Source organism: Lissotriton vulgaris, chromosome 3_1, assembly GCF_964263255.1.
Source record: "Lissotriton vulgaris chromosome 3_1, aLisVul1.2, whole genome shotgun sequence".
NCBI classification, from domain to species: domain Eukaryota; kingdom Metazoa; phylum Chordata; class Amphibia; order Caudata; family Salamandridae; genus Lissotriton; species Lissotriton vulgaris.
In genome coordinates, this window is record NC_141689.1 from 766,306,138 (window position 1) to 766,318,471 (window position 12,334).

At 45.0% G+C, this 12,334-nt stretch overlaps 1 protein-coding gene across 1 annotated transcript in view; it reads right to left on the reverse strand.

Annotated features, from left to right (window-relative positions):
* The window catches only part of LOX (lysyl oxidase), a 100,338-nt gene that overhangs the window by 7,926 nt on the left and 80,078 nt on the right, over nt 1-12,334 (reverse strand). The window contains exons 5-6 of the mRNA XM_086961074.1: nt 10,435-10,530; nt 10,203-10,318 (exon numbers count right to left, since the gene is read on the reverse strand). Coding sequence (XP_086817200.1) covers nt 10,203-10,318; nt 10,435-10,530 — 212 coding nt within the window. The remainder of the gene's footprint in view (nt 1-10,202; nt 10,319-10,434; nt 10,531-12,334) is intronic.

Here is a 12,334-nt window from a genome sequence, read left to right on the forward strand (position 1 = left end):
GATCTCAGGCACAAGATTAGGAAGGTTCACGGATCCACTGCGGCCAAAGTTGTATATGTCAGAAATCTTTACATTTCAAAGGAACTACTGAATGGATTTCCACCATTTAACAAAAAGAGTTCTTTCTGGACCAGGAGCTACCTTTTTGCTCAATTTTGCTACCTTTTTTCTAAATTCCTTTCAGCAGTTTGGGCAGTAGTCATGTATACAGTTTCCTATTGAAATTAATATGGAAAAAAAGGTTTTGGGACCCTCTCTTTTTCTCAGCCCCTGCTTGACTGATCATCCCCAAAACTTTCGACACAGCAGTTGGAGTGAGTGGCGTATTTGTTTTGTAAATTTCTCGAACACCCGTTACACGAAGCCAAATATATTGGCAAATGAAAAAATGCTCTTCCTAAGGAAACTAGGTGCTAACCATACCTACCTACTTTATATAGTAAAGTAGGTAACAATACTCCTTAGACCATAAATAGCAAAGTTGTATATATGCATTAGAAATAGAAGTCTTTGCGTGAGTATCTAAAGGTTTTTTTTTTATAAAAGAATTGATATGATAGGTGATGTTTTTGTTAGCAATTTGTAAACACTGATGTAGGCATTAGTAGAAAAAATGACAATAATTCAGACATAAACAGTAATGTCATACTTGTTATTATGAACATTATCCCCCCTTCGTTAGGGCGTGCCCAGTAGTGATTCCCACCTACTAGATCATGCCAGGCATGAATGCTGCACCTACATTTACCAACTTCAGAACAATCCTGTACCTGAGGAAGTTCAGAAAAGGAGTGGACCTGCTTTCTGCGACCTGAGAAGAGCCTGAAGGACTAGACCTGCTCTCTCTTGTCCTCAGGACAAAGAAGTGAAGTCAGAGGGTCAAATTGCAGACCTCTTGGTCAAGCTACAGGGATGCAACAAGCTATTGGAGGTATTTCCTGTAACTGCCCAGCTGGTCAGTAACAACTGGTCCTGGACTTAATCCTGCTGTTGGCCTCTGCCTGGCACCCTGTGAGTCTCTAAGTGCCTCTCCTGAGGTCCCGGGGGCCTGTAGAAGTGTACTTCTGCAGTGGATTATGATTTAATGGACTAAAGTCAAAAGTATCCTACCCATGCTCCATTGTGGTCTCCTGGGTCCCATCCACTGCGACCATTGATTATAATTGGCATTTTGTACTTCGTGGCACTATTCCTACTTCAAACTTCAAAAAATCATATCTTCAGCTCCTTTATTGAATTTTTCTTATTTTGTTGTCATTTTGCTTCTTAATTTGTACTCTATTTTATTGATTCGGTATGGGATTTTCATTGTTTTGCATTTTGATGTTATTACTGTTTTAGTACTGCATATATATTTAACACATTGTGTTGAGTATACCTGTCTGCTCTGTGTCATAGCTACCTGACAGTTGAGCTCAGGTATATTTAGTGACTTTGAGGATTCACTTTGACAAGGGTTACGGTTATTCCTCGAGTTGGGAAGTCATTCACCCCAAAAATTAAGATTTCTTACAGTATGAATACCGGGATTCAATTCAAAGTGAGACAGAAGCGAGACACTTGAGGCACAGCTGGGAGTCAGGGGCTTTATTTTAAATCGCTTTTAATGCTGGGAAATTACTTCCCCCGTTTAAATCATATTGTGCGAAAATGTGTGTGCTCTGTGTAAAATCGCATCTTTTTAATTTATTCTGTGCATTACTTTTAAAAAAAAACCCTACCTCTCCACTCCCTTCCCGAGAGCCCACACGTCCTTAGGCAGCCGACTTAGGGCTCCTGGGACGCGGGCTCAGGATCACAAGCGCTGAAACACAGGCGCCATCTTGGGGGTAATTTCGCTCGGCAGTCTAGTGGTGAGGGCAATTTAGGCCCTCCCACTACATATAGGACCGAGTAGAGCACGCAACTCAGTGTTAGAAGACAGAAGCAAGACTCTTGAGGCACAGCCGGGAGTCAGGGGCTTTATTTTAAATCGCTTTTAACTCTGGGAAATTACTTCACCCGTTTTAATCATATTGTGTGAAAATCTGTGTGCTCTGTGTAAAACCGCATCTTTTTAATTTACTCTGTGCATTACTTTTTTTTAAAAAACCCTACCTCTCCACTCCCTTCCCGAGGGCCCACACGTCCTTAGGCAGCCGACTTAGGGCTCCTGGGACGCGGGCTCAGGATCACGAGCACTGATACACAGGCCATCTTGGGGGTAATTTCGCTCGGCGGTCTAGTGGTGAGGGCGATTTAGGCCCTCCCACTACAAAATGTCCCCTCCAACTCGTACGCGCAGCGGGCGCACTGTTGGCGTGCCGGAGGTGCGCCCGTCCGCCCTCAACCGAGCTCAGAGCCCAGCCCTCTGGTAGCCACCCCCCAGAATCCTCTTACATATTCTAAAGAAGCTCTACTTCTCATGAGACATAAGACCTCCCCACCCTGCTCCCACTCTATCCTGGTGGACGGTCCATCGTCATAATTGCCCCTTCAAACTCACCACCAATGTTCCTAGCCCTTCCCCCTCCACGGATGTTCGCATGGCCTAGTGAACTGCAGGTCACTCCCTAAACATGCCGAAGAAATTTACAGCATGCTAGAGGATCTCCAGCTGGAGGTTCTCTTTTTGACGGAAACCTGGTTAGGACCTTCATCTGATCAGGACATCGTCAGGTCCCTCCCACCAGGTTTCCTCATACAGCATCTAGACCGCCTTAAGGGCAAGAGAGGGGGAATAGCCATTATTCATAGGGACCATCTCTCCTGTCGCCTTCAAGGCAGTCCCCTGTCAGAGTGTGAAAATACCCTATTCACAATCCAAGTGTCCCCATGCAAATCTCTATCAGGCCTTCTTATATATCACCCTCCGGGCCCGGTAGGACAATTTTTCAGCTCACTAGTGGAACACTCATCTACGATGGCTACCACCCATTCCAACTCATGATCCTAGGAGACCTGAATCTCCATTTTGATAAGAATGAAGATAAGTTGGTCTCGGACCTCTCTTTAGATCTTGCATCCTATCACCTCCGTCTGGAAAGCCGCCTTCCAACCCATATGCTGGGACATCTCCTAGATCCTATCTTCTCTAATGTTACCGATCTTTCAATCTCCACTCCTTCTCCGATACCCTGGTCAGACCATTATGTAGTTACATTTAAGTGGCAGATTCCAACCCCCCCCCGCCACAGACCCCCTCCGAGCCGACCTACACACCTTTGGGCTAAATGCGACCTAGAAATCTGGAAGCACCACTTGGAGCGCACCGCTCCAAGGGGCGGATCAGATCCCATATCGGCCGATTCCGAGTTCTCACTATGGATAGGGGACTCATTGGATACTACCCTCCCGAAAAGATCCACCTGCAAACCCCGAAAAAAAATGTTGTCGCCCTGGTATACAACAGAAGTACGCCTTCTAAAAAAACTTTGTAAGAAAGCTGAAAGGGCTTGGAGAAAGAACTTCGACCCTGCAAAGAAATTAGAATACAAGCGCCTGATGCTCAATTATAAAAAAGCCCTTAAATCTGCCCTGTCGACGTACTTCGACGATAAAATCAGGTCATCCGCGAACTCCTCCAGGGAGACATTCAATATCGCGAAATCCCTTTTAAAAATCCCCGACCCAGCGGCCCCCGTGGAGTCATCGGTCAGCCGATGTAACGAACTGGCTGAATCTTTTGACACCAAGATCAAAAATATTCTGACCTCTCTCCAATCGCTCCCCCCCCCAGAGACTACTGAACCGCTTGAACAGGTTGAAGTCTTACCCCAAGCACAAAAACCTAAATTAGACTGGTTTGTCCCGACAACAGCAGACAAACTTTTACTTGTCCTACAGTCAATCAAAAGTGGTTCCCCACTGGACCCTGCCCCTCTAAATATCCTAAAATTAGTTTCCCTGACCATTATGCCTCAGCTGGTCAACCTGATCAACATTTCACTCTCCCATGGAATGGTCCCACCCAGTTGGAAAAGGGCAATTGTTAAAGCTCTGATTAAAAAGCCGAAGCTGGACCCCCTTGAATTAAATAACTACCGCCCGATTTCCCTCCTGCCTGGTGTTAGCAAAATTGCAGAAAAGATAATCAATCAACAGATCTCTAACTACTTAAAGACGAATGGCCTACTTAAACCCTCCAAGACAGGCTTTAGGCCAGTCCAAAGTACGGAGACTGCTATGGTGGCGGTGGTCGATGAAGCCAGAAAGATCATGGATGAAGGAGGGTCAGTGGCAGTGATCCTCCTGGACCTTAGCGCGGCATTCGACACCGTCAACCACTCCATAATGATCCGTAAGCTCAGGGACCTGGGTATCTCAGGGGTTGCCCTGTCGTGGCTCGACTCCTTTCTGAGCGATCGATCTTTCCAGGTGGCGGACGGGGACTTACTCTCCAATAGCACACCGATACACTGTGGGGTCCCCCAGGGCTCGTCGCTTAGCCCGACCCTCTTTAACGTATGTATGTCCCCCCTGGAGAAGATCGTCGCTCCATTCGGGATCAAGCTACTCACCTATGCTGATGACACCCAGATGGTAGTATCTCTCAACCAGCTTAACCACCCCTCTCCTGATCTCTACACTTGTCTCGGAGAGATAACCAAGTGGATGGATGGATCCCACCTGAAGTTGAATATTGGAAAAACTGAGATCATGGTTCTGGGCAATCAATCTCATTTTCACCCGGAGTCTCTCTGGCCCCCATGCATGGGTCCCCCTCCAATTCCCAAGTGCGCAATCAAAAGCCTGGGTATATGGCTGGGCGAAGGGCTTACCTTCTCCACCCAATCCCGGAAAACAGCTGGCATCTGCTATGGCCTCCTAATGGACCTCCAGGAAAATTGAATCCGCTGCTGCCCCCTCAGTCCCAAAAACTCCTGATACAGGGATTAATACTATCCCGTCTGGATTATGGTAAGGCCCTGTACCTCGGCGCTCCTAAAAAGGTGATCTCACAACTCCAAGTTGTACAAAACACAGCTGCACGCCTCCTCACGGGCACGAGCAATCGCTGCTCGGCCAAATCCTCCCTCAAGTCCCTACATTGGTTGCCGATCCAAGAAAGAGTGCATTTCAAGGCCCTCTGCACTACTCACAAAATCCTGCACAAGAAGGCCCCTCCCATATTGAAGGATCTCATCACTCCTCACACAACCAACGGAGCACTCCGTTCATCCCACCTCCACCTCACCTCCACACCCAGGATCAAGAAAGCTCGCTCAGGTGGCCGTCGTTTCGCCTACAACGCCTCCAAACTGTGGAATTCTCTCCCACTGGACATTTGGGCCCAATCTGACATCCTTCCCTTCCGTAAACTTCTCAAAACATGGCTGTTTCCTTAAAACTCCCCCCCCCCCCCCCCCATCTTCTTCTTCTTCACTAGCGCTGGGACGCTTACGGGCAGCCATGCGCTCTACAAATCTGTAATAATAAAGAAACCTAATAATGCCTTATTTGAGAAACCACTGCAAAGAAAAAGTTCATATTGACAAATACCTTTGTATAGAAAGCACTAGAGAGAAAAGTAATTATAGCAAAACAAAATAAGATTGCCAAAATGACAAAAATATTAAAACACAATAATTTTGAGATCAGGTAAAGAAAATTAAATATATAATTATAAATGGTTAACATTGCTAAGGAATAACGAGAAGTTTAGTGCAAGTGATACATTTTGAGTATTGGTTTGGAATAAACATTGGATTATAGGCAAAAGGTTACTGTTAGGTTCAGTATAGGGTTAGAGTAAATTTAGGAGAAGGTCGATGTAAATGAATATGATGTAGCAGTTTTGTTTTTAGAGCCTTTCCATTGTTAATTACATAATGTTTTGGGTTTTCTGTAAAGGTAATCCTGTGTAAAAGTATTCTTGATAACGTAAGCAAATCAAAAAGGCTCCCGACACCATTGAGGCAATGCAAGAGTAGAATGAAAGCTTGAGTTAAGTTGGAGACTATGGTGGGTCTATGGTGATGCAGTGAATTAGAAATCCCAACACTAGGTGATCTGCTCTCCTTGACCAATATCGAGTTCTATACGTATGTCCCTAGATTTATTCCTGCTTGTAATCCACTTCCAATCACTATGGGCCTGATTTACAAAAAATAGTATACAAAAATGTATTCTGGGATTTGAAGTATATAAAGATTGGGAGTGAAATTAACTGAATTGTGATGCAACAATTCCAATAAAAGAAATCATGTTGAAAGGACAAGGAACTTTTGTATGTTTAAATATCTTGATTAAATAAGGAAACCTTCACAGTAAGGACTGCAGCCTCAGTGCCCGGGGGACATACCCCACGTGGTGGGGATGCACCCAGATTGATATTCACCACACTCAGGTTCAGAGAGTGATTCCCTGGTGCACGACACAGTCACAGAATTATATTCACAGCACGGTAGTGCGCCCAACTCACGTTTTTGAGTGATGGAGACTCCCCAGAAGAAGCCTTATCTGATGGAAATAAGTAGGATGAAGAACATACAATCAACTATCTTAAGCAGCAGATCTCCTCTGTAGTAGCAAGAGTAATTAAGTGCACAGTGGCACCATAACAAGAATGCAGACGCTTCCATCTGCAAGCAGGATTCTAGATGCCTCAAGTCTCACCATGATGCTGGCCTCTATGCACGCAGGGTAATCGCAGGCACCTCGTCAAAGTTGATTCCACCAGGGTTAGCAAGAGAGCCAGCACCAGGCCGAGGTCAAAAAAGCAGTATATAAACAAACCGGAATATGTAAGTGTACTATACGCAGGTGACACGGAAAGGCAATTCTTTGAAAACATCCGTCTTTTTTTCTCCAATAGAATTGGGTTATTGAATTTCCCATGGATTTTGCAACCCATGAACAAGGCTCTTTTGAAGATGATGCCATTTCTTATTACCGGTCACAAAGTGCATGTTAAAAGCTGCACAGCGTTAATGGAAATTTGGCATCTCCCACCTATTCTAGAGTAGTAAAGCTCTGTCACTATTACATATTTCACGAGTTTCTGTTCAGAACTGTCTGTAAAATGTTTCTGTTTTTAGAAAATTAATTTTGACAGTTGTTGGTAATTAAAACATTTTTGAGAGCAGAGCACTTCTGCGCTGCTCTCACCGTTGGACTAGAAGCAACACGGAATGTTTGAATGCGTCTTGAAAAATCTCTGACCCCTGAGAGTTTAACTTGCTTCCAGTATGTACAGTACAAGTGCTGCAGGCCCTGTTCATCGGACACATTCACAGAAACCCCTTCAGGAGTGAGTTCACTAGATCACCATTGTGCATAGTGCAGAAGGGTGTTGACTATATCATCATGAGCTATAGTGCCGAAGGGTGTTGACAAGATCATCTTGAGGCATAATGCAGAAGAGCGTTGTCTAGATCATCATGAGGCATAGTGCAGAAAGATGTTGACAAGATCATCATGAGACATAGTGCCGAAGGGTGTTGACAAGATCATCTTCAGGCATAATGCAGAAGAGCGTTGTCTAGATCATCATGAGACATAGTGCAGAAGGGTGTTGACAAGATCATCATGAGGCATAGTGCAGAAGAGCGTTGTCTAGATCATCATGGGGCATAGTGTAGAAGGGTGTTGCCTAGATCATCATGAGCTATAGTGTGCATAGTGCAGAAGGGTGTTGACTAGATCATCATGAGCTATAGTGCCGAAGGGTGTTGACAAGATCATCTTGAGGCATAATGCAGAAGAGCGTTGTCTAGATCATCATGAGGCATAGTGCAGAAAGGTGTTGTCGACAAGATCATCATGAGAAATAGTGCAGAAGGGTGTTGACAAGATCATCATGAGGCATAGTGCAGAAGAGCGTTGTCTAGATCATCATGAGGCATAGTGCAGAAAGGTGTTGTCGACAAGATCATCATGAGAAATAGTGCAGAAGGGTGTTGACAAGATCATCATGAGGCATAGTGCAGAAGAGCGTTGTCTAGATCATCATGGGGCATAGTGCAGAAGGGTGTTCATTATATCATCATGAGGCATAGTGCAGAAGGGTGTTGTCTAGATCATCATGAGGCATCTTGCATTTACATAGGGGTTTCAGATGCATATATCTGTCTACTGTCTAGTGCTAAAGGAAATCTTTTCATCCTCTCCGTGGAGCTCGGTTCTCTTATTTGTTTCTGTTATTGTGCTGAGTGGTGAGATTTTGCCCTCTATTAGTCAATGACAACAAATTACACAGCTGTCCCTTTGCTCAATCACCTCGTTACGCGTTATGAAGGTGCCCTCTATGTAGCAATGACAATGCAGCTCACACACATGCCCTATTGCTTCCCTCATCCCACGGTGATCATTAAGAGGTAGGTTGAACCGCAGGGAACATATGAGAACATCCGAATCTCAATTGCAAGGCTGTACAAAGCAACCCTCCCTGCAGAGGCAAATACCCTCTAACTCCAAGAAAGCAATGAGGTGTAGGTAGGAGAGGAAGAGATACTGCAGCTCCTTGGAGGTCAAAAACTGTCCAGCACATAGTTGGGGGGCCTACAGCCTGCCATGGAGAGTGGGAAGGGGGAACCAAGTAGCCTCACTCTTGTTCCTGAGAGAGAAAGCTGAGACTTATCTCAAAACTCATCAGGGCCAGCAAGATAATAGTCCTATTGTACTTGTTTATTTCACAAGTTAAGTAAGATGTTGTCTCACTGTGAGCCTGCATCGAAGTTGTCCATTCAATTGCGAAGTGATATTTTAAGACTCACTTGTGATTATCACAATATTTAGGACCAGATTTACAAAACTGTCAAACAGCACAGCACAGCACCCATAGCTGCTGAGTTGCATGACAGGGAGAGAGCAGGGAAGTGCCATATCTACAGAAATATGGCAATATCCTGCTCTCTCCATAGCACTGGCGCACTATTAAACTGCCGAGCGCCACGCACACACCTTTACGCCGTAGTGTGAAGTTGTCTGTGGTAGTCCAGTATAGGTTTTGTACTGGAATGGCACCATTGCAGTACAAAATACTATGCCTAGACAAACTTTATAACGTTCCCCTCGTGGGATGTGTGCTGTACATTGCAGCACTCATGCATATTGGGAAAAGTTAGGAGAAATAAAAGCATTTCTCCTTTTTAATTCCAGATCTCAAGTGGAGTTATTTTTGGGGGTCAGTCTTGTCTTCAATTGTTAGCTTATAGGGTTTTTCTCCAAAAACCATTGGTAGTTGCACAGAAATTATGCACCACCCATGGAACACGCCTTTCACACAGAGTAAAGCAAACGTTTTGCGCTGTAAAGTAAATGAAAAAAAGGCCTTTTACGCAGACCGCGTACCTTTTGAGACCTAAAACTCAGCATAAAATACCTGTAAATCTGGCCCAGTGTGTGTGGGTGAGGTTCAACTTCTTTACTGTAATTATCTGCTGGCTAATTCTAACTGTTTTGTCTAGAAACCATTAGGTGTGCATGGAAATGCCCAGTGACTAATTTATATTCTTGAAATATATGGGCATTCTCTTGGCTTCGTTTGTACTCAAGTCTATTATACTTTTTAACGTTAATCAAAATTACCATTTAGGATCACCGCTGGAATGTTGGTAATAGTGACAACAAGTTGAGATTTTAGTAGACCTGCTTAGAGAAAGCTGCTGTGAACGAGATGATTGTGGCTCTATCCCTGAGCCAGCCCAACATCTTTTCTCCTTTATATTGTTCTTTCTCTGCCCCCACTGCAGGATTCAGTATCCCTCCTGGAGGCTGAGGTGTGAGGTTGTGTTTGATGCAAGGGCAGGGGCATAGTCACGACTGGTGCAGCTGCTGCAGTGGCACTAGGGCCCAGGGGTCTGAGTGGCCCAGTGTTCCATGATTATTGTGTATTTTACAGTTCAGACAGCGGCGGGGGCACCTTGCTTTCTTGCACTAGGGCCCATGGCACACTGGCTACACCACTGCGCAAGGGGTAATAATAAACAGCAATGGTGTAAGGCCCATAAAAAGCAACAGCGACATAGGAGTTGGACCAAGGACGGCAAACTCACTGGAAATTCCCTTTCTGTTGTCCATTCAAGATAACTCAATCATCTTGCATGCATTGACACCAAAGCACAGCCATTCTTTCTACGCAGCCCTTTGTTTCCACATCATTCGCTTATAGGAAGGTGCATAGAATAGTGCAAGTGACATGCAACCGATTCACCTTAGTGCAATTAACTATGATGGTTGTGTGTCATTGTCCAAACTACAAAGTAACAGCATTTACTTACTGAGAAATTGTACAGCCGGATGTGTACACATAGTTGCCAGTGTAGCGAAGATCACAGCGCACAATGTTGTTGGAATAGTCGCTCTCTGGCACAATGTAGTTCGGATTGACACTGACCTGTGGATGAAAAGCACAATTGCATCCTTAGTTTTAGATCAGGATCCCCCATACCTGACACCCAACAAGCCCCTTCTATCTAGCATCGATGAGCTTCAGGGAGGCGTCTGCAATACCTTCAGGATGTAGTTTCCAGGCTTCACATCCGTGATATCGATCCACTGGCAGTCGATATCCGCATTGTAGGTGTCATAACAGCCAGGACTCAGGCCCTAAAACAATTTCAGATGTAAATGATTACTTTTTAGCAGAGTGGAGGATGTTTCACACTTCATTCTGTTTGTGCATTTGTGGCCATGCTCATTCAGGTCAGTGAAGTACGTTCTTGCTAAATTGTCTCGGAGGATAAACATGCTGGACGATATCAAACCAGCAAATGCAGTTTTATACTAAAATGTCTCCAAAAGAAAAAAAAAAATAACTAGGCTGACGAGAGCCACTTCAGGACCTTCTTTGCAAATCTTTTTTCGCCAGATTGCACTAGGGTGGATCTGGGAAAAGGCGCATTTAGAGCATTGGATAATTCGCAAAAATAATTTGTCTGTGTGCAAAATGTGTCATATGTGCAAACTGGCTGCGTAAACACGTGTTTCTCCTATGCACATTTTGGGCCTGAGGCAGGTCTGGTGCAGATGGTAGAACACTCTCACTACACCCCCACCAGACACCTCCCCCTCTCCAACATGGCCATGGCCATATTCCCACGGATCGGCAAGACCATGGCCAGAGGAGGTTCCTTCTCCTACCTAGCCGCAATGACCTGGAACTCCCTTCATCTGCATCTCAGGCAATCACCCTCACTGCCTCAATTCAGGAAGGACCTCAAGACCTAGCTGTGAAACTGAATTGCAGAACCTCCCACCCCCAGCGCCCTAGGGCCTCAGGGTGACTAGCCATGCTCAATGAGAACTTTGATTGATTGAAATAGAGTACTATCACCCCCACCTTTGCCTGTGGCCGTCCTGAAACCGCTCAGTGGTGCTGCAATGGACACCACAATGTGACAATGTTTAGATTAATCACAGGATTGCTTCGCAGACCGCTTCCTTGACTACTCATTAAGTGCATTAGCACTTGAGTACAGATTTACATTTCCACCGTCCATTTGGTGGAATTGTAAATGTCAGCATTGACACTATGCTAGATGTGGGTATGGGGAATTAAGCCTGTTGACCGCCTACATCAGGGCTCCATTACAATGCCTACATGGAAGTGGGATGGATATGCCCAGACAAGGGTCCCTTGCTCACCTTTCTACTGGATTCAAGCTAGCCTGGCTGTTAATGGGGTAATACCCCGAAATCGGTCCCAGGATGCTTGTTTCCATTCGAGGGAGGACCTGCCTTGGCAGTTCAGGCTGGACTTTTTGATTGGGGGTGAATGTATGATTTATTCAGCATTCCATCTATCATTTGTTGGCGTATCACTTACATGGAACATGTAGCACGTGCATCATGGCAGTGTAGCTGGAACACACCCTCCACCTTGTGGTGGGATGCTCTGAAACTGAAAGGATAGCATCTGCATGTGCTTCCTGGACTTAACTCTACCCACAGGTCACGGCTGGGAATTAGGACCTTTGGGCTCTGAAGCTGCTGCCGCCCATTTGCATTCAGCATTTTGCCCTTTACAATTGTGCACAAGTGGCATTGTAAATTGGGTATTTTGGCATTACCCCCATGGGGGAATAAACAGCTTTAAGGTACTTTTCAGAGATCAATAAAACTGAGTGAAGAATTGGAAGTCGGCATTATCTCTTTCAGAAGTTTGGTTCATGGTGTCTTGTAATATTGTTTTATCTTTATTTTAGTGCATATAGAGAAGAAACCTAGATTTCAGAAGCCACAAAATGGTGTACATAGGGAGAAAGTAATCAAATGATTAAGTTGGCCTACGGAGCCAAATGAATACCATGTATAACAGAAGCAGAGAAGGGGGAGTAGGACTTCAGAGTAAAGATCGCACTAAGATCCCAGATTTCTCTGGTGTGTAGGCTCTTGTACTGAAACGTACTGG